Raw genomic sequence first — 27,728 nt, 5'->3', positions numbered from 1 at the left:
ACAAAATGAAGAACAAATTAGCAGGTTGGGAAGCTGATTGTCGAGCAAAGATCACCGTCATTCGATGTGTCCTTTCTTCTATTCACAGTCTGTAAATCCACTCATGGAATTTGATCAATGCAGGCTGAACTACCTTGGTCAATGGTCATCACGGAAGGGAAATCTGTCTGGGCTTCTTTGATGAGATCATCATCAATACCGACATCTCTTTAAAATATGCTCGGAATGATCCATCTTTCTGGTGTGCACAATCAAATGCTACTGTGAAGATGATGATGCTTCTTTTCAACAGATCATTCATTTTAGGTATAGGCGGATTTATAAAATTCCGTTTCATCCCATTGCTTTCATGATCAAATCTGCCCGTCCTCTCTTATGATACTTATCAAATCTACTGCTTTCGAAAATTGAGTGGCTTAAATGGGATTATCCTTCGATAGGTATGCTCAATTTAAATAAAGGTGGAGCTTCAAGGAATGGTCTCATTGTCAAGGTGACGATATTCTAAGAGACTGCGATCGTAGGATTATCCTTGCATTCCCCAACTTCCACAGCGAGGGCACAAACAACATGGGAAGAGCTAGAGCTAGATGAGCATTTGCGCTTAATTAGGGTTGGCATGTTAACTGCATCGGAGAACACTCTGAACTTCTTGTAGGCATCCTCAACAACGTTGTTTCTGCTTGCTGAAAATACTTGATTTACTACTTTCTGGCTTATACCCACCACAACAGAAGCTCCAAAATTTCCCCCAGTTTCTCCTTCCAGTAGATGCCAAATCTCTGCAGCAATTCTATACAGTCTGATATGACGGCGTCTGCAACAACCATGCAATCCTCAAATCAATTAAATGATGTTGATGTTGTGCGCAGCGGAAATTTCGGCAGCACTTCGACAGCACAACAAGAGAGATTAGATCGATAAGAATTCTCGTCTCACCAAGGAAACAAAAATCTGAAGCGGATATCTCAACAAAGTGAGATATCAGCTCTTCCTCTCATCAGTTCTAGGACTGACCTGTCAAGGGATCCTACAAGCTATTACAAATCACAGCAAGAACACAACTTTTATGTGGTTCGGCAAATAGCCTACGTCCACGGGGCAATGAGGGGGAGATCTACTATTAGAGGGAGAGTACAACTAGGGTTTACAATCTCACAATCTAAACCCTCTCAAACAAACTCTCAAATCCCTCTTACAAATATTCTCTCAAAGGGATACAAAAAACCCTAAACAAAAGACTGTGTCAGCCTCTGCGTCCGCACCCCTTTGCAATTGCTCTTCTGCTTTTTCGTACTCCGTCCTTTGGAGAAGTCCAGCCACAAACCTAACCTCGCACCCCTTCTTCACACGTCCTTGCTACAACCGCACGAAACCCTAGGGAAGGGTTTTATAAGGCTGAGATCAATTCGGGTGGGCCAACTTCGGGTACGAAACAACAACGCGGAAACAAACCGCTGGGCCAACTTCGGGTACGAAACAAAAAACGCGGAAACAAGTCTCCGCTTTGGTGAAACGCGGAAACAAAAGATTCACACACGTGGGTGGACCCCACATGTTCACAATTCTCCACCTCGGTGAAGTTTTCCCAAAACTGAACCGACACCGATCAAACCAAAAGTACCACTTGTTGCGTCCAGTACATCATGGCAATGGACTCATGACAACGGACTCCATCCACAACAAGTCGAGAACCCGAACGAGAGTCCAAACAATCTCACCCCCATCAAAATCAACTAATCCAAATCGGCTACATCTGAAAGACTGCCTACGTATCCTCTTGTCCAATGAATCAAGCCGAACGTAGTTCATCCAAATGGTCTCGAAAGGCCTCAACACCGAAGAATGTTCAAAAGTTCCAAACAATAACCAAACTTAATACCTGAAACAACTTTGGTCAATATATCTGTAGGGTTATCCTTCGTGTGGATCTTCTCCAACATGACGTCTCCTTCATCCAAAACGTCACGAACAAAATAGAATCTGACATCGATATGCTTCGTGCATGCATGATAAACTTGGTTCTTCGCCAAATAGATAGCTGACATGCTATCATCATATACCCGAAGGGTCTCCTGTGCAATCCTCAAGTTCTCCAATAATCCCTGCAACCACAAAGCCTCCTTCACAGCTTCAGTCAATGTCATATACTCTGCCTCTATAGTGGAGAGAGCCACTGTAGATTGAAGTGTGCATCTCTAACATACCGGTGCTCCTGCTAGTGTAAACACATATCCGCTAGTAGACCGGCGCTTGTCCAGATCCCCCGCATAATCAGAATCCACGTAACCAATACAATCCTGCCTGTTCTTCTCATTCTTCTGAAATACCAAACCAACATCCACGGTACCTTTGATATACCGTAGAATCCACTTCACGGCCTCCCAATGACCCTTCCCGGGGTCGTGCATGTATCTGGATACCATGCTCACGGCCTGTGATAAATCTGGCCTTGTACACACCATCACATACATCAAGCTACCCACAGCATTGGCATATGGAACTTTGGACATGTATTCACGGTCCTCAACTGAAACAGGTGACATCTTAGCTGATAGCTTAAAGTGGGGAGCTAATGGAGTACTCACCGCCTTGGCATTGCCATCATAACTGAATTTCCTCAGCATCTTCTGCAAGTAACTCTTCTGTGTCAACTTCAACTCCCCCTTCACCCTGTCTCTCTCGATTTCCATACCCAATATCTTCTTTGCTTCTCCAAGATCCTTCATCTCAAATTCGGATGACAGCTCCTTTTTTAACTTTCTAATAGCTGAAGTATTCCTGGAAGCTATGAGCATATCGTCAACATATAATAGCAAATAGATATACTCACCATTCTGTAGCTTGTGCAAGTAAACACACTGGTCATATGGGCTCCTCGTGTACCCTCGGCCAATCATAAAGCCGTCGAATCTCTTGTACCATTGTCGTGGCGATTGCTTCAATCCGTAAAGAGACTTCTTCAGCTTGCATACCAATTCTTCCTTTCCTGCAGCTTTGAACCCCATAGGTTGTGTCATGTAGATCTCCTCTTCTAAATCTCCATGTAGAAAGGTTGTTTCCACATCCATCTGGACCAAATCCAAATCTAGCTGTGCCACCAATGCCAATAAAATACGAATCGACGAATGCTTCACAACAGGTAAAAATACCTCGTTGTAATCAACGCCCTCTAGTTGTGCATATCCCTTGTCAACCAATCTGGCTTTGAATCTAATTTCCCCAATAGAAGATCTCTCTTTCTTTGCATACACCCACTTGCATCCAATAGCCTTCTTACCTTTCGGTAGCTTTGTAAGTTCCCAAGTGTCGTTCTTATGAAGAGACTGCATCTCTTCCTCTATGGCTTCCCTCCACCTAATCGAATCAGAGCTTGACTCTGCTTCCTTGAATGTAAAAGGAACCAAATCATCAACGACTTCTGCTGATAAAGCATATGCAACCATGACTTCGTCATATCTAGCTGGCTGACGAATGTTTCTTCTTAGTCTATTAGCTGCAATGGACTCCTGAACATGACCCTATTCCTGAGTCACAATATCCACTGTATCCTCTAAATACCCGGCTGTCATCTCATCTCCTCCCAGTGTCACCTCTGTAGGAACCTCAATGGATACAATGCTATCTGGAGTGGGTGAAGTCACACCATCCTCCACCTGCTGTGATATCCCAACTGTCTGGTCTTCCTCCACCTGCTAAGAAACTTGAGGCTTCATCATGTACGCCTCGTCAAATATGACATCCCTGCTAATAACTATCTTCTTGTTCTGTGGATCCCATAACTTAAAGCCTTTAATTCCATCTCTAAATCCCACAAAGATTGCTTTCCTCGCCCTCGGATTTAATTTACCATCACTGACATGGTAATAAGATGGACACCCAAATATCCGAAGCGACTCATAGTCACTAGCTACCGAACCAGACCAACGCTCCAACGGAGTCTTCCCCTGTATCGCAGTGCACGACAACCTATTCACGAGATGGCTCACATAAACCAACGCTTCGGCCCAAAAGGATCTTGACAATCCACTCTGCGTCATCATACATCGCACTTTCTCCAGCAAGGTACGGTTCAACCTTTCAGCCACCCCGTTCTGTTGCGGTGTCTCACGTACTATGAAGTGTCGTCTAATGCCGTGATCCCGACAAAACTGCAGAAACGGATCACTCTTATACTCTCCACCGTTATCAGAACGTAGAGTTTTTACCTTTCTACCTGTCTGCAGCTCCACTTTCTTCTTCCACTCCACAAAAATATCCAGGACCTGATGTTTATGCTTCATCGGGTATACCCAATTTCTCCTGAAATAGTCATCAATGAAAGTGACAAAATAGTTATCCCCACCAAGTGATGTGTACTTGGAAGGGCCCCAAACATCTGTGTGAATATAGTCTAATATACCTTGGGTATTGTGAATAGCGGTGCCGAATTTCACTCTTGTCTTCTTCCTAAGTATGCAATGTTCACACAGCTCCATCTTGCAGGTCTTCGCACCCTTCAATAGCCCATGCTTCGCCAATACCTGCAGGGACTTATCACTAGTGTGTCCCAATCTCATGTGCCATAAACTGATAGTATCTTCCTCTGTGGTAATCGAAGCTGCCAGACCCCCAGTTACTATTTTGCCCTTCAAGTAGTAAATATTATTTTCCCTGACACCTCGCATCACCACCATGGACCCCTTTGTGACCTTCAGAGTCGCATTCTCCAAAATCACCTTATAGCCAGTTGCCTCCAAAGTTCCAAGCGAAATGATATTCTTCGTCAATTGAGGAACGAATCTCACTTTCTTCAGCTCCCTAGTCACCCCGTCACACATCCGGATCCGTACTGTACCAATACCACCAATAGGGCATACATGATCATTACCCATGAGCACGACATCCCCTCTTTCCAACTCCTCAAAGCTGGAGAACCAATCCCTCCTAGGGCAAATATGGTATGTAGTACCAGAATCCATCATCCACTCCGTAGAGTCAGCGTAACAAACTGACGGTAGTGCAGAGCAGGAATAGCCTGAAGAATCTGTATCTAAATTGTCGTCACTAGCCTTGACAACATTCACTTCCGAAGCTTGTACAGCTTTCCCTTTATTCTTCCCGGCTTTATCTTTCAACTTTGGACAGTCGTTCTTCCAATGTCCTTCTTCTTTGCAAAAGCGACATTGATTCCTACCAATATTTCTATGGCCACCTCTTGACTTCGATCTTGAGCGATCACCTGGACGACGGTTTGGACCACGGCCGCGAACTGCTAATGCATCTCCCGATGCCTTCTCGGAGGGTTCGCCACCACTCTTCCTCAACTCATAATTCACTAAAGTTGAGGTCACATCCTTGTAGCTAACCGTAGTTCTTCCATTTATCATAGTGAGAACAAATATACCAAAATCATCCTCCGGCAACGAACACAATAGTAGCATCGCCTTGTCTTCATCCTCAACCTTGATATCTACATTGGCCATATCCGAAATTAGCTTCGTGAAGTTGTTAACATGCTCCCGAATAGAAACTCCCCTCTTCATCTTGAATTGATAAAACCTCTTCTTCAAGTGAAGCCGATTCTCAATGCTCTTTGTCAGATACTTCTCATTGAGTGTTTCCCACATTCTCTTCGCCGACGTCTCATTCATTACGTCATAAATAAGATCCGGCGTCAAGCATGACCGAATAACTCCACAAGCCCTACTATTCATTTTCTTCCAAACCTTGTCCTCCATATCAGCGGGTTTCTTTTGTAACTCAAGAGTCTCCTCCAAATTTTGTGCATCCAAGGCATCCATCACCTGACACCTCCACAAACCAAAATTAATCTTGCCGTCAAACTTTAGAACATCAATTTTTGTATTATTGATGCTCAGACTCTGTATCACCTTCCAAAGAGATGATCCCGATGTGCTTGTTTCTCCCATGTTGTCGATCTAATTCTTCAAATAGGAATTCTTCAGCGAATCCTTCGAACAAGCTCTCAAGTCTAACCCGGAGCTCTGATACCACTTGTTATGCGCAGCGGAAATTTCGGCAGCACTTCGACAGCACAACAAGAGAGATTAGATCGATAAGAATTCTCGTCTCACCATGGAAACAAGAATCTGAAACGGATATCTTAACAAAGTGAGATATCAGCTCTTCCTCTCATCAGTTCTAGGACTGACCTGTCGAGGGATCCTACAAGCTATTAGAAATCACAGCAAGAACACAATTTTTACGTGGTTCGGCAAATAGCCTACGTCCACGGGGCAAGGAGGGGGAGATCTACTATTAGAGGGAGAGATACAACTAGGGTTTATAATCTCACAATCTAAACCCTCTCAAACAAACTCTAAAATCCCTCTTACAAATATTCTCTCAAAGGAATACTAAAAACCCTAAACAAAAGACTGTGTCAGCCTCTGCGTCCGCACCCCTTTGCAATTGCTCTTCTGCTTTTTTGTACTCCGTCCTTTACAGAAGTCCAGCTACAAACCTGACCTCGCACCCCTTCTTCACACGTCCTTGATACATCCGCACGAAACCCTAGGGAAGGGTTTTATAAGGCTGAGATCAATTCGGGTGGGCCAACTTCGGGTACGAAACAACAACGCGGAAACAAACCGCTGGGCCAACTTCGGGTACGAAACAAAAAACGCGGAAACAAGTCTCCGCTTTGGTGAAACGCGGAAACAAAAGGTTCACACACGTGGGTGGACCCCACGTGTTCACAGTTGATCTATCCTTTGTCGATGCAAAGCATGAACCAGAACCACTGTATCCATCTCCACTCAAGCTTCAGGGAAGGAATACTACCTGTTCACCTTCGCGTTTATGTCAAACATTAATACTCCTAAAATATTTCACTTTTTCTTATTTTTCTGTTAATTTGCATGTTCTTTATTCTTTGCCATCCTACACAAATATATAAACTGGCTGGTTTGTTCTGTTTTCCAAAACCATGAATTATTCAATGGTTAAAACCTCTTTTTTTCGCTTAACAGAAAACCATGTTATGTGAATAAAGAAGTGACAGAAATTTTAGAACTATATTCTTATTAAATGATTGGGAGAAAGAGTTCCTTATGAAATATGCTCGACTGCCGTTTTCTTTTAACCTCATTCCTTCTGCAATTTGTAAGTTCATTTTTCATTCATCGATCCATAATGTTCTTTTTCCTCAGCCAACTTGAGATATCCTTCCCTAAAGAGCTTTAGGGGGGTTATTGGTTGGGACAAATTGGGGCCAAGTGAGAAAATTATTCCAATAGAACAATTTTACCCCTTTAAAATGTTTTGAGTGGGGTAAATTGGGATAAAGTGGGATAATGGGATAATTTGAGTTTTTGATTTGACAATTCATTTGGGATAATTGATGATGTGGCACCTTATTAAAATATAATTTTATTTATTAATTACTTCTAAATTAACTTATCCAATTGGTTTAGTATATTATTATAATATAAATATGGGCTTTTTATTTCTAGGCCCAAATGATTACCCATCTTTACCTATAAACCCATTTACTATTTCATGTATCCATAAACCCAAAGATCTTTGGGTATTTATCTTTAAGCTCAACTTACAAAATACAGTAAATGTAGACATATGTATTTATACAAAAACATAGTAAAATTCCCATAATATCCTTTCAACAGCCCCCAAATGTAACCCTGTTCCTCTCTCTTCCTCATTTCCCCCATTTCGCCCTAATCGAAAAACCTCCGTCCCCTTCTCGTCGTCGTAAGCTCGCCGTCGCCAACGCCGTCTCTCTCCCTCTCTCTCTCTCTCTCTCTCCATTAAACCGTCGTTTTAAGCTCGCCGTCTCTCTCTCTCTCTCTCCATTAAACCGTCGTCGTAAGCTCGCCCTTCGCCATCGCAATCCCCGTGGCCCTTCACCGTCGTAGTGACCACGCCGTGAGCTCGCCGTCCCCTTGATCTCGACCTCGCCGTCGCCTTGATCTCGACCTCGCCGTCGCCTTATCTCGACCTCGCCGTCGCAGTGACCACGTACAGAGCTCGCCGTAGTCTTGATCTCGACCTCACCGTCGCCCGTCGCCGTCGCAGTGACCACGTAGTAGTGACCTCGCCGCAGTGACCTCGCCCGTCGCCGTCACAGTCCCTGAGTTTAGTAAGTATGCTCTGACTGCTATCAGTCTCTGTGCCTTGAGTTAAGTAAGTATGCTCCTGTACTTCAATTTATTTGATTGTGTAATATTGTCTTCTAATTGAGGTTTTTCATAGTTGGATGTGCCTTATGTTGAGCATTTTGAATTATGGAGCTATAGTTGTATGACCTAGGCCTTATCTGTGCTTCTACTTTGAAATTTGAAATGGTGGGCTGTCAGGATTTTGATAGGTAGATTGGATAAATGGATTGGACTCACAAATTCACGCCAGTTATGGGGATGCATTAACTTGCTTCTGGACCACTCTGTAGCTCAAAATATTGCAAGTTGATGTCATTTATGTGAAAGTGCTTCCCTTTTGCTAGTTGTTGCTGATAGTTGCAGTGTAACAAATGGCTGTCATTGAACTTATATTTACTTTGCGAGTGTTTATGATTCAACTGAAGATAATTTGCAATTTGTTCGCAGGGAAAATCGTGTTCTTCATTGATGTCATTGTTCTCTCAAGTAATTGCTTTTTTGATTACAAAAGATACGCTCTTTTTATAAGATCCGGTTACAACGAAATCAAAGAAAAAGAAAAAATATTACAACTTTCCTTTCGAACGAATCGCGAGCTCCTATTTTGCGGTCACTCGCTTTGTGGGTTCTTTGCCAACGCCGGGGTTAATCCGTGGACCACCGCGCGATCTAGATCCGATCGGATCTACGCAGTATGACGGGTATTATTTCACAAAAGAAATAATAGCCGGGGGGGATTAATTCACCAAGGAAATAATCGCCCTAGTTCTCGGGATCAAAGGCCAAGCTTTGATCCGGAGGATAACTACGTAGATCTGAGATCTGATCTCTCTCTCTCTCGAACTCCTACCTTTTGTGACGTGGATGCTCGCCAAGAACCAGATCTGAATGTCCAAGTCTTTAAGCCTCCAACACTCCAAGCTTAGTTCTCAATTCGGCAGAGTTTCGACTCTAAAAGTTCCACCCCTGAACAAATGAACCAAGCCCTCTATTTATAGGCCATCTGAACTGTGCCCGCGCACAGATCTGGGCCGGCCACCTATAGGTGGCCGGCTCTTGGCCGAGCCACCTATAGGTGGCTCGGCTTGGGCCGAGCCACCTTGAGGTGGCTCGGTTTCGGCCGAGCCCCTCTAGGTGTTGGGTTTCCGCTGTTTTCCATCCGGACTCTGATTTGTTGATCTGATTTGGCAGTAGATCCGATTCCTGATTTGGTAGTAAATCCACTTCTGAGTTCGAGTCCGAAACTGATCTTGATTTGATCGTGATTCGTCCGAGTCCGCCCTTGGTTGGATGACTCGTTGACTCTTCGAACCCTTGGCTTGATTCCACACGCGAATGGATGTATTCCTTTGCTTGCGTACGATTTGTTAACCTCGTCGCCTCACTAATCCGCTTCATTGCGTGTCACTTAGGTCTGGCATTGTGGACTGACGCTCGTGTTTGGATACGTTGCCATATGGTTCGTCGGTTTGTGCCGAGCTGTGCTAAGGGACCTATAAGAAATTTTATACACCTACAGATACACCCTCCAAAGTATTTCAGTCTCGTTCTTTTATAGAAGAGTCTGGAATACTTTGGATATGATTGTCCCAACCTTCAGTCGGTGTAACGGGATCTTGGAATGGCTTCTGTTCTTGATTCTTTCAATCCTTCAGGCTATTCGGTACTTTGTTGAATGTCTGTAAGGTTTCCGGTGCTGCATTTATTGTCTGACCGTTGTCAGAATTTTAAACTTGAAGTCGATTCCTGATTTTCTAATCTTTAACTCGTGCTTGTTGGTTCAACATAGAACTGATTGTTGGCGTTGAGTCTTTATTTGCAACGCGTTGTCCGGCGTAGTGTTGTTGAGTTATCCTTAAGAATATTTCTTAGAAAAATATTCTCTAGAAACTTCTCAACCAAAAACAGGAAATAGTTTATACTCGTATACCTTATTGGAGTATTTTCATGTCCGAATGAGCCGAACCGGCCTAATAATGACCCAAAAAAGGCAGTAATTAGGCTCAAAAAATCCTCCGACCCTTCCGAATGTGTGGGAGAGGCAAGAATAGACAAGGGAATGAACCCTCGGCCGATTTGAAGTTGTTTCGCTGTTCGATTCAGCTTCAATTTGAGTTATGGTTTAAATCTGGTTCAAACTGGTTCAACCTGGTTCAAAACTGGTTCAAACCGGTTCAAAGCTGGTTCAGGACTGGTTCAAGACTGGTTCAGACTGGTTCATCCTGCTCTGGTCTGGTTTAGTCTGGCTTGGCCTGGTTCAGCCTGGTTCGGCCTGGTTCAGCCTCTTTTGAACTGATTTGGACTGGTCTGGTCTGGTTCAACCTGGTCCGGTCTGGTTCAAGGCTGATTCACATTATAAAAGGGGTTCTTTTTCCTCCTCTTTTCCTCCTCTAGGCCCCCCCTTAACCTCTTTTTCGCTTTTCTCTTCCCTCGAGCATCCTTTCTCCCTCAAATCTTCACAATTGTCTTAGATCTAGCCTTCCTTTGGATCTTAGACTGAAAAATCTCTCAAAAATCTTCATATAAAAATTTCTCTCAGGCCCCTCGAGCACGTGGTTCGAGCCTCTTTCAAGATTTGATTTTTTTTTCGGATCTTCGATCTTTCCCTCAGGTAAATCCTCCACAATTTTAGTATATTTCATGCTTAATTCAATTTATGAACTTGTGGGATTGCATGTGAGGGTTAGAATTATGATTTGGCGCCTCGAGCTCGTCTTTCAGGGGGGTAGAATTGCAATAAAAAGGGGAACTTTTTTTTTCTGGATCTGATCCCTTAATTTATTTTGCAGGTCACCATGTCTCGTATTGCGGGGGTCAATCCTCTACCGCGTCGGCCGATGGCACGCCTCCCTCTTATGCCTGTGAGCTATTTTTAGAAATTTACAAATTAGTCCATTTTTTCTTAGAAATTTGCAAATTGGTCCTTTTTACCCCACGTTGTTCTCCTTGGTGAGGCAATCGGGAAGAGCCTTGATTCTCCTTGGTGAGGATCGACGCTTTAAAGATATGTTTTGCTTGGTCAAAACTATATCTCAAAATAAAGGGGTCGTTTTGACGCTGCATTGTGCCTTATAAGGCAGGGATATATTGTCGATATAACCTATCTTATGAATGCACAACGTTGCCAAATCGTCTTACCCTTTATAAGGCAATGACTCTATCTTACCCATTCGTAAGATGAGTTCAATTTCCTTTTATAACTGGAATTAACAAACATTTAATTGCTTGTTTTCAGTTGAGTATCCTTCCGGAGCATTTTCATCTCACACAGTGTACGGGCGTCGTGGCGAGTATTATTCGACTTTCGACGATTTTTCCCCTATTCTAGTTACTCCTCAGTTTGCTTCGGGCATGTCGACAGAGGTTGCCCAAGTGGTGAAGGAAGGTGGACATCGAGCTCTTCGACAGTTGATTACAGATGCGCCTTTCGTGAAGGATGCCAGTTCTATTCAGCCTCTCAAGAAGACCGACTTTTTTGACGCCGAGCAGTGGCTTCATAAAACTGGCGGTGGTTTCATATATTTGCCGAAGATTCCTCGGCATCGCTCGTTGACTGAGCTCAGGCGTCAGGCTGTGACACGGGAGATGTCGTGGCACTTGACGGAGGAGTATGAGAGCGTTCACTGTGGTTACATCACTCATCAGGTAGCTCCTGGTTCGAGCAAGAGTCATATCACTGGATTGCATCCTGGAGTACTAGGGTTGGACGCACCGCCACATAACGAGCTTCTTGCCTCTGCTTCTACTTTGAAGAATTGCCTCGCTGCTTTAGGGCGGGAGATGCCTGCGACACGTCACAGATTTTATGGTTGGGTCCATTCTTTGGACAAGCTTTGGTGGACTCGCATGACGAAGTACATCTTGAGCCGATGGAGCGAGGAGTTGCACGCTTGCGGTCTTTATGCAGCCATTCGTGCCACCATGTATGGTTTGCCTGTTAGCGCGAAGCATTTCTTTGCTTTGTGCGAGCTTTATACTCCAGATTCGAATACTTTTCTGACCCGGCAAGGGGAGTTGGGCTTGGCCCTCCATGAGATGCACATGATTTCTGGTTTGCCCATGGGACAGATGCTGTATCAGGAATACTTTCCCTCCAACCATGAATTGAGTCAGCTGAAGGATCGCATGCCCGACCGCTATGAGACTTTATGGGACCTCACATGTCACTATCATATCGCTTTGGCGCAGTCTAAACCTTTAGCGAAGAGGGCTAAATCCCATGTGAGCCAGAAGCAGTTTGCGTCTTATTTGTTCAGAAATCTAGAGAGCAATTCTGGCGAGGCTATTTGTGAGCTGGCACCACTCACTCCTTCAGGGGTTAATAGTCTACTGAAGAAGGTTGATGCTCATTCCTATACCATTAGCAGTCCTGAGAGTGGTTTTCCTACAGGGACCAAGTTTAAAAAAGAAAAAAAAAGATGCCTAAAACAAGTTAAAAAAAAATCATCTTATGGCATTGCGACGCCGCAACCGCATTCGACCGATGACCCTTCTTGCCGGGTTACCTCGCCTACTATCTGGTTAAAGAAATGTGTGGTCCCCGTAATCAGTCGGTGACGCTTTGCCCTTGAAGTGCTATACCCAGCGGTTCAGCTTGCTACAAAAAGGAAACTTTCGCGCTGTTCTTCCGTGATGGCTGGCTTAACCATTTTCATCGAGGCGCTTCGACAGATTTTTTAAGTGCTTTTAACACCGAAGGAAAGTGAGTCGCCGGCTCAGATTCCTACTATTAATGTGGAGCTTCCGCTACAACTTATTTATGGCTTGGTTCATCCTTCATTCGTTCTGATATGATGTCAGGTACGAACGCCCAGACCTCGATTCCCCTAACTACAGTTGCTAGAATGACATAGTGGGAGGGGCGAAGGATTCCCTGACATCATGACAGCAGCCTATAGGTCCACAAGTGGTTGGGCGTTTTCCACTTGCTTTCCGCAGTTCTCCGGCCGATACGGCGAGTGTCTGATTGATGAGGAAAAGCCGAGGGGGTATCGAACTCATTTAGACATCGGCTGCTTTAACTGGCTGGTGAACATCAGGCCGGGTTATCTGACTTTTCGGGTAAGGAATCAGTGTTTCATAGAGACATACCTACCCTGCCGATTCGCTCGCCAGTTTGGCTATGATCAGCTTTATGTCGGGAATCCACGTCAGCAGCTTCCGGCCCACGGCGGTTTGGTGGACGGTCTTCGTGCATGGTTGTGGACCGTGACGGGCTGTACTGGTGCTAAGTTCAGTCTCCCGAGTGCTGAGCGGCAGTTGAACCTCACATTCTTAAGCTGCAAGTGGTTGTTAGCAGCCAATAAAACTGTCCCTGTGAAGCCGATTGCAGAGCTAGAGGCTGAGGAGGCTTCTCAGGCTGATTCTCGTATGATTTGGGAAAATGCTCGGTCACAAAGGGCACAGCACAAGACTCATCGGATTGACGAAGAGGGAAAGAAGATCTTTCATTCTGCTGATGAAGCTTCAGGCAAAGATCTTGAAGATTACGAGGACTGTTCTGAACGAGGTCAGTTACTTACTCTTTCCTTCTATCTTCCAGAATTATTAAACCTGACAATGGTTTGATGTTTCAGGGACCACAGCTGACCAAGATGAAGAGTTCCGTCATTCTTTCCAGGCGAGACCTTCGATTGTTTTCCCTGCTACTAGGTAGAAGAGATTAGCCCGCAAGACGCGTGCAGTTTCGCGAGCATCTGATATGGATTTGGCCGGTGACGATCCTGCTAGTGACGGAGGTAACAAGCATCTGATATGGATTTGGCCGGTGACGATCCTGCTAGTGACGGAGGTAACATCTACCCTATAGACCATCCTCTTAATCATTCAGAACTTTGACTCATGCTTTTCCATTTCTATATAGGAGAGCGTGGGGAGAGAGAGATGAGTCCTGATCCTGCTTTTCATGATTTTACATCTTCTGGTGAGCCCGACTCACCGCACTAGGTAGAAAGGCCTGCAGAAGCTGCCGACATTAGGGAGACCGTCAATGTAGGACCTGGTTCGATGAATCCAAGTACATCTACCATTAACAATATATCTTTTAGATAGCACACAAAGGAGTCGAATGATTCAGAATTTGTGCATTCCCTGATTGTCTGTATGCTTCTCGCTCTTTTAGATAAATTGCAGGAGGCAAACGTGGATCTTGGGAATAAAGAGGCTGACACACTTATAAGAGGTAACTCATTTCTATTGGTTGTAGTCTCTTTATTCTTCTTTCGTACTTATATTATCTTGTGTCAAATTTCTCAACTGATGATTTTGACGAGGAAGGCTTGCTCGTGGACACTCCTATGCTCCACTTCATGTATTGTAGGCATATAAAATTGCTTATAGGTCCTTTAACACGGCTCAGCACGAACTAATGGACCATCGGGCGACGTATCTAAGCACGAACGTCAGTCCACAACATCGAAGCCAAGTGACACGCAACGAAGCGGATTAACAAGGCTACGAAGCTGACGAACCGCACGTGAACGACGGAATGAATCCACTCGCGTGCAGAATCAAACCAACGGTCCAGGGAGTCAACGAGTCATCCAACCATATAACGGACTCGAACTCAGACACCAAAGCCGAATTACTGCCTAATCGGGATCCAGACTTCAAAATCAGGATTCAGAACAAATAGGGGTTCAGAGCAACGCCACAGGCTAACTCGGATGAATCGCGATCGAGTCATGATCAGTTTTAGAATCAAACTCAGAGTCAGATTTATTGCCAAATCAGGAATCAAGTCAACGAATCGATTTCAGACCAATCAACCGCATAACCGAATCACGGACGAAGCGGATACAAGAACCGAAACAACCGAACGACGGACGCAAAACCCGGAGGGGCTCGGCCGAAACCGAGCCACCTCAAGTTGGCTCGGCCAAGGCCGAGCCACCCTGAGGTGGCGATCCCGAGATTCGAGCGATTGTTTCCTTGGTGAAATAATCCCTCCGGCTATTATTTCCTTGGTGAAATAATACCCGTTATACTGCGTAGATCTGTTCGGATCTAGATCGCGCGGTGGTCCACGGCAAACAACCCCGGCGCAGGCAAACAACCCACGCAAGCGAGTGACCGAATAACAGGAGCTCGCGATTTGTTCACAAGGAGAAAAAGTTGTAATTTTTGATTTTCTTTATTTTTGATTTTCATTGTAACCGGATCTAAAAAAGACCGGATCTTCTGTAACCGAAAAACTGTTATTCAAGATAGCAATGGAATCAATGAAGAAAGACACGATTTTTCCCGCGAACAATCTGGCGACCACAGTGGGAGCCACCGATCTCGCTGCCGAGATCGGAGCGTCGCAGCCGCGGATCTCGATCCCGGTCGTGGAGGAGGTCGAGTATGAGTTCGACCAGCAGAAGTACGAGGAGTACGTGTCCTCGTCTGGATCAACCTCCCCCCGTAAGTCCAAGAAATTCCAGAAGTTCTCCTCCAGGAGAAAAGTCCGTTGGTGCGAGGAAGTTGAAGCCACCAACGACAACCTCACCCCGATCGACGCCGAAGTTGCGTCGGGTGAAGTCCCATCGGCCTCTAAGCAGGTCAAATCCGCCATCGAAGGCGTGGTGACTCTCTCTAAGAGAGCTCGCCAGAGGCAGCGTCAACGCCTCGCGAAGCAATTCGCCAAGGCCATGGAGTCCGTTGACGGGGTCCGCTACAATGCGGATCTGAAGAACAAACGAGGCAAACAGCCTCAACATCAAGTGAAGAGTGGTTCCTCCAAGCCATCAACGATGGAGTGGGTCCGGGTCAAACGAAACCGTACGACGCTGGAGGAGCGTATCCGCAAGCGCCGTGCATTATCGGCGCAAGTACAGGCCAAAGCTGAAGAAGCCCGTCGGAAGCTACAGAAGGAGGTGGTCAAGAAACCGCCATCAACTCGTAGGGTTTGGAGGCCGAAGTCTGAAGCAGCGGTTCAGACTAAGGAACAACAACTGCAGCCGCCGAAAGTTCAAACTACGGCGAATCAACCTAAATCGCCGGTGACTTCCGCAACTGTTCCGGGAGATCCCACAAGACCATCCCAGAGGAGGAAGTCAGTTTTGGAGCATCTCGGTCCACTTCCCAAAGAACGAGGCAAAGCTCCAGTTCAAGAACAGTTGGGGCCAATGAAGAAGTCCCAAACAATTCAACATGCTGGGGGTCGCCGCAACCCTCAACTGGGGCCAATGAAGAAGTCCCAAACAATTCAACATGCTGGGGGTCGCCGCAACCCTCAACATTTGGAGAGAATCGTGGCACCCAAGCGCACAACTTTGCGCATCGAAGTGCAGGAGCCCGCTGAAGATTCACACCCACAAAGGCGCGTTTCGAGGCGTGTGACTCTGGAAAGCTCAAAGAAGGAAATTCATTCTCAGAAGGAAACGTTGTTGTTTGATGACGATGACGTTACACCTGGGAGATCGTGCCAACACACGAGAGGTTGTTCCGACTTTCAAACGGACAAGCTGTACTATCGTGCTGGAGTTACGAGCAAATCCAGAAAGAGGAGTCCCCGAGAATAGGAAATTCAATGCCCCTGTTCCAAACTCATTCGGACGGTATTGTCTGAATGCAAGTGCATCAAGACGGTCCCCGAAAGAGTTTCAGTTTTTGAAAGACTCAGTGCGGAGGCGCCAAAACCCAGGCCTAGGCGTTTTCAACGAAGAAGAAGAATGATTGAAGACGGAGAATTTCCGAGGGTCACCACCAACATGACCAGCAAGGGGACATCGGCACGGGATGATTTCGAGTCGATTCTGAGAGCCTCCCGGCCTAGAACTCGTCTACAGTCTGGAACCATCGAGCGAGCAACCTATGGTAGGGTTCGGACAAGACGCCCTTCAGAAGATGAAGAATCTGATGCCGGCTCCGCAGTCGCATCAGATAATACGGTATCCAGCGAAGGACAATCCCGCGAGGCACTTATGATAAGTGCGGAACAAATTGCTAAGATGCTTGAAGACACCTTAGCTAAGGAACAGGAAACCTTCAGGTTCGAGATGCAGATGGCCATGCAAAACATGAGAGAAATGCATGACCAACAAATCCAAGCATTGGCGAACCAGCAAGGCGAGCCGAGTCGTCGCAACCAAGTCCATCAAGAGGACGAGGATACGAATGCTCATAATATTAATGATCCTCCCGTCAATGCAGGGGGTGGTAACGAGAATACTGGCGAAAACACCGGTGAAAGCCTAAAAATTAAAAACCTCGAGAGCAAAATCAATACATTGATTTCCGCTCAAGAGACGAAAAAAACGGGCATTCCTTGTCCATACCCAAGAGAGTGGGAATCAATCCCATATCCGGCGAAGTTCAGTCTTATTAACTTCACGCCGTTTATTGGGATGGGTTCACCCACTCAGCATTTGATTTACTTCAAATCGCACTTGGGAGTCATCTCTAGTAATGAGCCTCTGATGGTGCGGTCATTCGTTGGCACTCTTCGCGGAGCCGCCTTCGATTGGTATCGCCGCCTCAAGCCCAGAAGCATAAACAGCTGGGACGACATGGAGACGAAGTTCCTTACAAATTTCTTCGACGAAGACACCGAGATCTCTATCGGATCGTTGCTCGATGAGAAGCAGAAAGACGGGGAGTTAGTCGACACCTTCGTCAAAAGGTTCCGGAACAAGGCGATGAATTGCCGGGACCCGATCACCAATGAATTCATCCTCCAGACATGCCACAACAACCTTTCGCTGGACGTGTTGGAAGCAATGGGCACAGCACCATCCAAGACATGGAAGGATCTAAAAGTTCGAGGAGAGCAAGCTGAGCGATTCCTCAGGAGAAAGAAGGCGGAGAGAAGCCAACCGGCAACAAATCCTCCGAAACAGAACTTCAACCAAAAAGGAAAAGGTAAAGCTCATGCTAATGCCGTTGATGCTAACCAAACTTTTCAATTGCAACCTCAGCAACAACAGCAGCAACGAGCGCCACAACAATCCCAGCCGCATTGGCAACAACGGCCTCAGAAACAAAAGTCTTCGGAGCCGAGGTTTCCCAAAGTCTACTCCTTCAAGGATGATGAAGTTCCCGGCATCTTCAAATACTTGTTGGAGAACAACAAAATCCAGCTGCCGGCGATCGTGGATCAAGAGGGAGCCAGCAAGGTGACGGATCCAAAGTACTGCGCGTACCACAGAGCGGTCCACCACCCTACGAGATCATGCTACCACCTCAAGGACAAGATCCAGGCGTTAATCGACGTAGGGGTCATAACCCCGAAACCAGCCAAGAATGTGGGGGCAAACGCAGTGTCAATCAGTTTCGGGTCGGTGCCTACAACTTGGTTCGAGCCAAAACGCGTCACCAAAGTCGGGATGAAGACGGTGAATGACGACCCGCACGGACAACGCCAAAAAGGACTTGTCCCATACACAGCCCCAAACGGTGAGATCCTCTGGGTGCACCCCGACCTGATTGAAGATGAACAATGGGCCGGATTGTCATCCAAGGAGAAGTCAAAGGGGAAAGAGAAGTCTTGTTATGGAGCCTCTGCTATCCCAGGGGAAGATGATGAAAGAATCCCCACTTTCCCGCTTTCCGACGAAGAACAGGAAGTCTTCGCGACCCAGAGTGGAAATGAGTATCACTTCAAATATCCATCTCCTACTGATCAATTAGCTGAGCAGGGGGTGACAAAACGGGGACCGGCCAAGACTCTCACAGAGCTGGGGGTGATTACGGTTCCTAAACCGGTTGAGGAGGTTCGACGACAGAAGAATCCCCACTTTCCCGCTTTCCGACGAAGAACAGGAAGTCTTCGCGACCCGGAGTGGAAATGAGTATCACTTCAAATATCCATCTCCTAGTGATCAATTAGCTGAGCAGGGGGTGACAAAACGGGGACCAGCCAAGACTCTCACAGAGCTGGGGATAAACTAGAGAAGCATTGCAGGAGGCCTTGGCCGATTCAGAAGCATTCCTCACTCGGATCAAACCAGCGCCTGAGGAACTAGAACTGTTAGCTCAACAGTGCAATGTGGCAGCTAAGAACATTCCCTGCATCACCTTCACCAAAGAAGACATGCAGACGAAGAATTCAAACCATGATCGGCCCTTGTATTTTGTCTGGTACATTGGCTCCAGCGAGGTCAACCGAATCCAAGTAGATCCGGGTTCCGCTGTGAGCATTATGCCGCTTCGCCTAATGCATAGCCTTGGCATTCCAGTCAGCAAATTGGCGTCTACAGGCACAGTCATTTACGGATTCAACACAAGCGGGTCAAGGCCTTTGGGGAAGATCCGAATAAAATGCCAAATGGGCGATCTGAAGACGGAGGTCACGTGTTACGTGATAGATGCTGAGACATCCTATAATTTACTATTGGGTCGGCCTTGGATCCATAGTAATGTTATAGTTCCCTCCACCTTACATCAGTGTCTGAAATATGTCGACACTGATGGAAGGGTCAGGACGGTGGTCGCAGATAAGCAACCATTCAAAGGGTATGAGAATTACTTCACTGATTCTCTCCTTTATGGTAACGAATCTGACACGGAACCATCGATCCAAGGCACGGACAGCGGAGAAGAAGCTGATTCCGAGGCCGGATTCGATTACAATGGCGGTTTTGTTTTAAATGACATTGTACCCTTTGTAATCAATCTTGACGATGAACAATCGTCAGATGGCGGTTGTAACTGGCAACTTGCTGATATTGAAATAAATCATGATTTAGAGTACTCCTTGTCTCTTAATGATGCGATAAAGGGATTATATGATAACCCAGATTTATGTATGCCGCTCCGATCATCTTATGTAACGAAGAGAAGTCTCCAGCATTCTTTCGGAACAACCCGAATTATTCCTGCCAAGGTAGGGGGACAAAAGGAAGTGATTTATGGTAAAGGAGAAAATCTTCCGTTGCCAGATCATTTCCTAAGTGAAGATGAAGATGATGACAAACCTGGTCAGCATTTGTCTAAATATAGTCCGGAAGCGCGCAAGCTCATGGAAAAGCAGGGGTACGATTTCACACTCGGAGAAGGTTTATACTTCGATCGAGGATCCCGTATCCCAGTCAAAGCGGCATACGTACCAAAAGGAAAACCCGATGACTATTACCGTCACAAGAGAGGCTTAGGCTATGTCTCATCAGATGACGAATGTGGTTGGCAAATTATCGATCAAATTGCTAACAAAGCTAAGGATGGGTACTTGCCAGATTCTTCAGCTGAGGATTCCGACACAAGTTTGGGAGAAATGTTCAAAACCTTAATGTCAAACATGACTACAGCTGATCCATCTACGTTGGAGGATGACGATCAAATGCCAACGTGGGAAGACCCATGGGTTCATCACCTAAACATGCAGTACGGTGATAGGTTCGAACAGAGAGAACCACCAACCGAAGATGAAGTAGTCCAAATTAATATGGGCAATGAGGCCAATCCAAAGCCCATATTCATCAGCGGTAGTCTTCCTCCAGATGAGAAGGAGGAATTAATTGCCCTGATCAGAGAATACATTGATGTCTTCGCCTGGAACTACGAAGATATGCCAGGACTCGACCCTAATGTGGCAATGCACCGCCTTGACATCAAGCCGGATGCCAAACCTGTCAAACAACAGCAAAGACGGTTTCGTCCGCAGATTATGGAAGCCATTGAGGCAGAGGTTAAGAAGTTGATCGATTCGGGATTTATCCGAGAAGAACAACATCCAGACTGGTTAGCCAACATCGTTCCCGTCATGAAGAAGAATGGCAAAATCAGGATTTGCATCGACTTCAGGAACCTGAATGAAGCATGTCCAAAAGACGATTTTCCTCTCCCAATCACGGATGTCATTATCGACAATACATGTGGATTCGAGAGGATGTCCTTCATGGACGGCTTTTCGGGGTATAACCAAATCAAGATGCACCCGGATGACGAGAAGCATACAGCGTTTAGAACACCCCTCGGCGTCTTCTGCTATACGGTGATGCCTTTCGGTCTGAAGAATGCCGGTGCCACATACCAGCGAGCGATGACTAAGATTTTCCAAGAACATCTCAGGAAAACAGTCGAATGCTACGTTGATGATTTGGTTGTGAAAAGCCGCAACAAAGAAGATCACATCAAGGATTTGAAGACGATGTTCGATCTCATGAGGAGTCATCAATTGAAGATGAACCCCACTAAATCATTCCTTGGAATGTCCAGCGGAAAATTTCTTGGGTTCGTCGTCACCACTAAGGGTATACATATCGATCCTGATAAGGTGAAGGCGATACATGAATTGCAGCCCCCGAGGAATCTGAGAGAACTCAGAGGATTGCAAGGGCGTTTAGCTTACATCAGGCGGTTCATCTCAAATCTCTCTGGGAAGTGCCAACCTTTCTCTAAGCTAAACAAGAAGGGCGTGTCATTTATTTGGGACGACGCCTGCCAAAAGGCACTCGAGGATATCAAGACATATCTGACAAATTCTCCTATTCTTGTTGCACCAAAATCAGGTAAACTGTTCTTGATTTACATCAAGGCGATGAACCATTCGATAAGTGCTTTGTTAGCACAAGACGATGATAATGGTCACGAACAGGCAGTTTATTATTTAAGTCAGACTTTGGTGGGCGCTGAGTCTCGATATCCGATGATTGAGAAAGAATGTCTCGCGTTGGTGTTTGCAGTGCAAAAGATGCGGCATTACTTAGTGGGACAGACGATCTACGTTATCTCCAACGTTAATCCAGTACGGGTGTTTATGACGCAACCGGCCTCTATGAATTGGCGGCTAGCGAAGTGGGCCCTTCTCTTGTCCCAATACGATTTGCACTTCAAGCAGCAGAAGTCGATAAAAGGACAGGCGATTTGTGACCTTTTGGCGGCAAACCCGACCACAGATACGGCAGAAGTATATGATGACTTGCCGGATGAAACCCACGAGGTTAACACCACATCACACCAACAAGTATGGCAATTATACTTCGATGGTGCCTCAAGGGCAGTTAATAGAGTAATAACCCCGGGATGTCCTACAGTTTCCTCTGGAGTTGGAGTCGTCTTAATCTCCCCTGGAAAGCACGTGATGCCTCGGGCTTATTCGTTGACTAGTCCGTGCTCCAATAATGTTGCCGAATACAACGCGCTTCTCATTGGACTCAGTTTCGCCAAAGAGCTGGGGGTCGAATATCTCGAAGCTTTTGGAGATTCGCAATTGATAGTCAACCAAGTTCGCGGTGAGTATGAAGTCAGGAATCAAGACCTGATCCCGTACCACCAGGAAGCCATCAAAATGGCAGAATCTTTCGAAGAATTCTTCATCGAATATATCCCTCGTCTCCAGAACGCTTATGCAGACGCACTGGCGGCACTAGCAGTATCACTGGCACAGCCTCCCGAAGCTGAGCTGTTAGTCACAGTACGGACGCATCAACTCTGCGTACCCATATACAGTACGGAGATTGAAGAAGAAGAGGATAGAAACGTGAACGCCAAAGAGGTGAATTCAACTCAAATTGGGTCTGAGTCCCGAGATTGGCGTTTTCCCATCATTGACTACGTCCAGTATGGTATTCTGCCAGAAGACGTAAAAGAAAGGGAATCAATTCGCCGAAGAGCGCCAAGATTCTTTTATAATGCCGAGACCCATACGTTATACCGTAGGGGATACGATGGTTTATTACTCCGATGCCTTTCGAACAAAGAAGCAGAAGAAGTTCTTAAGGAAGCGCACGAAGGAGAATGTGGTGCGCATCAGCCCGGTCCCAAACTGTATGATCGCATCAGGAGGATGGGATATTTCTGGCCAACGATGGTTCGTGACGCAATCGAATACGCATGAGAATGCCACGCTTGCCAGATACATGCAAATTATATGCATCAACCGCCAGAGCAGTTGCACACATCAATCACGTCATGGCCGTTCGAAGTATGGGGCACGGACATTGTTGGTCCTATTTTTCCCCCTTCAGTCAAAGGCGATCGATTCATTCTAGCGATCACAGATTACTTCTCAAAGTGGGCTGAAGCAATTCCGCTTAAAGAAGTAAAGACGAACAACATCATCAATTTCATCAAGCATCATGTCATCTACAGACACGGCGTGCCAAGAAGGATCATTCATGACAACGGTCCGCAATTTATAAGCAACGCCTTCATCAGATTTTGTGACAAGTTCAAAATTGAAGACATTTCATCAACACCTTATTATCCCGCCGCGAATGGATTAGCGGAGGCGTTTAACAAGACGATCATCAAGATCTTGTCAAAGCTCGTGAAGACCAATAAACGAGACTGGGACGATAAACTCGGTGAAGCACTCTGGGCTTATCGCACCACCATACGCACGCCTACGGGAGCTACCCCGTATTCGCTGGTATACGGATGTGAAGCTGTGCTACCGCTGGAAATTCAGATTCCGTCCCTTCGGATCGCCCTCGCAACGGAGATGACGACGGAGGAAAACAACATCAGAAGCGTCTCAAAGAGCTCGAGAGGCTGGATGAAAAGCGCTTGGAAGCTCAACAGCAAATTGAATTTTACCAGGCCAGGATGTCTAGGGCTTTTAACAAAAGAGTCCGACAGAGAAGCTTCAAGGAAGGAGATCTGGTCCTCGCTGCTCGCCGACCAATAATCCTCACTTCCAAGAAGAAAGGTAAATTCGAACCCAAATAGGAGGGGCCATTTGTGATAGACACAGTCTACTCAAACGGCGCATATCGCCTGATTACGCCAGAGGGCGCCAGACAATTAATGCCAATAAATGGGAAGTTCCTAAAAAAATACTATCCTTAGTACATTCAGGATAACCCATTTACCGGGAAGTTCCTCGAAGAATACTACACTTAATATTCTAGAGGATAACCCAAAATCTTTTTCACCACCAAAATCCCTCACTGATCAAATGTCTTTCTGGCCCTCTTGATTCTTTCCATGAACAAGAAGTCCACTTTCATTTCAGAGTCCCCTTTCGATAAACGAAAGAACTCCCTCCCTTTTCTCTTTGGTTAAGCCTTCTCATGGTTGTAACCAAAGCTGAAATTTCATTTCGATAAATGAAAAAAACTCATCTAGATAACCAATCCTATAAAAGGTAAGCTTATTTAGATCTTCCGGATTCTCGGAGTGGAGATCCCACTTTTAGTTTCTTTCTCGCACTGGAAATAGAATATAAAATTCTTCCTTTCCAGAATCAAGGAATAGAATATAAAATTCTTCCTTCCTTGTTTGGGGAACAGAATATAAAATTCTTCCTTCCCACACCAACTCTTTTCCAAGAATTTAGGATTCATCTTAGGAAGTTTATCCCGAATCCTAAATAGGGATAAGTCTGCGCCTAACACGCGCTGCCGGTTTAGTCTTTCTCCGAGGAAAAAGACACCAGACTTTGATTCTGGGGTATGTTATCCTGAAACCTATGCAAGGTTAAGTCTGCGCCTAACACGCGCTGCCGGTTAGTTCTTAACCGTTAAAAAGAACACCCTTCCGCATATTCAACATTGTGGCAGGTTATTATTAATAACACCAAAATCCATGCCTTACACGCATGGGGAATTTCATCCTGAATCCTAAGAAAGGATATGCCGACGCCTAACACGCGTCGCCGGTTTAGTCTTTCTCCATAGAAAAAGACACCAGAGTTCGATTACACGTGTCGCCGGGTAGCCTATTCCCGTAACAATGGCGAAGTCTATGTATTCAATATCATAGCACAAAGTCTCAGAGAATTCACTCTCTTAGCACAACGTTTACATGCGAACGGATTTAGACAATCCGCATGCTAGCCCGACTCAAACGGTAGTCGGTAAATGCTAATCAAATCCGTTAATGGCTGAGGGTTTGCTAAAAATCCTAAAAGTATTATGGTCAATCATCTCAAACGAAATGAGGAATCATAATAAAGATAAAGATAAAAACCAGTTCCACTAAGAAAATCAAAAGTCAGAGTATTCAGCAAATAAAATCATACATCAAGTGCATGGTCAAAAATCTGCTGATTAAGCTTGGACAGCTTCTCATCATAAGCTTGTCTAAGCTCAGCTCTGATGGACTCCTCGGTGGTGGCTAAAGTTTCCGCAGCAACCTCCTCCGTCTCAGTCAGCTTCTGCTCCAAAGATGTCAACTCCTCGGATAAAGCAGCATGGGCTTGCTGATCCTGTGCCTTCGCCATCTGTAGAATGCTAAAAGTCTCCTCTTTTTCACGGAGTGTTCTTCTGAGCTGGTCTATCTCGGTCGCACAGGAGGCAAGAGAAGAGTCAAGCTCGGTGAGTGAAGATGATCTAGCAGCAAGGTGGGCCTCAACTCGGTCCACTCGATCCCGCTGCACCTGAATGTCGAACTCAGCAAGAAACCTAGCATCGTTGGTCCCATAGCCGGCTCAACAGGGTCATTCTCAACAAAAACTCCTATTAAATACAAGTCGGAATTCTCAGAGGCATCACATTATAGCTGCATTAGTCAAAATTGGCTAGTCCTATAATTAATTTGGGAGGAGGCATATACCTTCGAAAGAATAATCCTCAAGATTCTTATCGAACGTAGGCTCAGAAAATATATCTCCGGGTAACTGGCCATCAAATTGAGGAGAGCTATACATGAAGTGGAGTGTAGGAGTCTCCGCAATCAAGCCTTCCTCGTCAAAATCATCAATAGAGAAATCTGACGTAAAAGAATATAAGTACCAAAGAAGAATAAAGAGACTACAACCAACAAAAATGAGTTACCCCTTATGGATGCGTTAGCCTCTTTATTCCCAAAATCCACGTATGCCTCCTGCAAGTTATCTGAAGAAGCAAGATGTACAGAGATGATTAGAGGATGCACAAATTCTTTTGTATACCATCTAAAAGATACATTGTCAATAGTAGATGTACCTGGATCTGCGGAATCAGGTCCTACATTGCTATCCTCCCTAATGTCGGCAACCCCTGTAGGCCTTTTTAACTGGGGCAGCGGGTCAGGCTCACCAGGAGACACAGGAACGGAATCGGGACTCATTTCGCTCTCTCCACGCTCTCCTATATAGAGATGGAAAAGCATGAGTCAATGTTCCGAATAACCAAGAAGGTGGTTTACAGAGTAGATGTTACCTCCGTCACTAGCAGGATCATCACCAGCCAAGTCCATATCAGATGCTCGGGAAGCTACACGCGGCTTGCGGGCTAATCTCTTCCGCCTAGCAGCAGGGACAATAATCGAAGGTCTCGCCTGGGAAGGGGGACGGAACTCTTCATCCTGGTCAACTGTGGTCCCTGAAACATCAAACCATAGTCAGTTTCAATATTTCTGGAAGATGGAAGGAAAAGATGGATAGCAAACCTCGCTCGGAAAAGTCTTCATAACCCTCAGGATCTCCCCCTAAAGCCTCGTCTGCGGAATGAAAGGTCTTCTTTCCCTCTTCATCAATCCGACGAGTCTTGTTCCGTGTCCGCGGAATGAAAGGTCTTCTTTCCCTCTTCATCAATCCGACGAGTCTTGTTCCGTGTCCTCTGTGACCAAGCACTGTCCCGGATCACATGAGAATCAATCTGAGAGGCTTCTTCGGCCACCAACTCTTCAATAGGCTTCACAGAGACAGTCTTATTAGCTGCTAACAACCACCGGCAGCTCAAGAAAGTGAGGTTCAACTGTCGCTCAGTACCCGGGAGGCTGAACCTAGCACCAGTGCAGCCTGTCACGGTCCACAACCATGCACGAAGACCGTCCACCAAACCTCCATGAGCCCGAAGCTGCAATCGGCAGGGTAGATATGGCTCTATAAAACACTGATTCCCCACCCGGAAAGTCAGGTAGCCCGGCCTGATGTTCACTAACCAATTAAAGCAGCCGATATCTAAATAATTGCGATACTCCCTCGGTTTCTCCTCATCAATCAAACATTCGCCATACCGGCTAGAGAACTGCAGAAAACAAATAGAGAACGCCTAGCACTTGTGGACCTGTAGCTGCCTCCTGATATCAGAGAATCCTCGCCCTTCCCACTCGCCATTCTCAAGCAGCTGTAGTAAGGGAACAAAGTGGTCCATGGCATGCGATACCGACATCATGTCAGAATGATGAAGGACGAACCAAGCCATCAAATAAATATACGGAAGCTCCACCTTAGTGGTAGGAATCTGAGTCGGCGATTCTTTCTCCTCCCGTGTAAAAGCACCGGAAATCTGTCGTAACCCTCGATGAATGTTAGCCACCATCACCAGAAGAAGGGAAAGTTCCTTTCTGTAGGCAAGTTGAACTGCAGGGTAGAGCACTTCCAGTGGCAGAGCGTCACCAGACTGATACGGGACCACGCATTTCTTTAACCAGATAGCGAGGTAACCGGCAAGAAGGGTCATCGGACGAATCGGCACAGTCGCATGGAATAAAAATGATCTGAACTTGGTCCCTGCAGGAAAGCCGCTCTCAGGACTGCTATTAGTATAGGAGCGAGCGTCAACCTTCTTCAGCAAATCATTGACCCCTGAAGGAGTAAGCGGTGCCAGTTCACAAATAGCTTCGCCAGAATTGCTTTCCAGATTCCTGAACAAATAAGATGCGAACTGCTTCAGGCTCACATTTGATTTGGTCCTCTTCGCTAGGGGCTTAGACTGCGCCAAAGCAATGTGATAGTGACAAGTGAGGTCCCATAAAGTCTCGTAACGGTCGGGCATGCGATCCTTCAGCTGACTCAATTCATGGTTGGAAGGAAAATAC

The 27,728-nt window shown here is 45.9% G+C and overlaps 1 protein-coding gene across 1 annotated transcript; it reads right to left on the bottom strand.

Moving 5' to 3' along the window:
• On the bottom strand, positions 505–26,162 carry LOC109833173. The gene is made up of 5 exons (XM_020400743.1): positions 26,126–26,162; positions 25,910–26,053; positions 25,760–25,819; positions 25,604–25,694; positions 505–817 (listed from the first exon to the last, which is right to left on the bottom strand). The coding sequence occupies exons 1-5, from the start codon at positions 26,160–26,162 to the stop codon at positions 505–507; spliced, it is 645 nt and encodes a 214-aa protein (XP_020256332.1).

Source organism: Asparagus officinalis, chromosome 1 (genome assembly GCF_001876935.1).
Source record: "Asparagus officinalis chromosome 1, Aspof.V1, whole genome shotgun sequence".
NCBI lineage: Eukaryota > Viridiplantae > Streptophyta > Magnoliopsida > Asparagales > Asparagaceae > Asparagus > Asparagus officinalis.
Note: the sequence above shows the minus strand (reverse complement) of the source record. Positions and strands in the feature narration are given on the sequence as shown.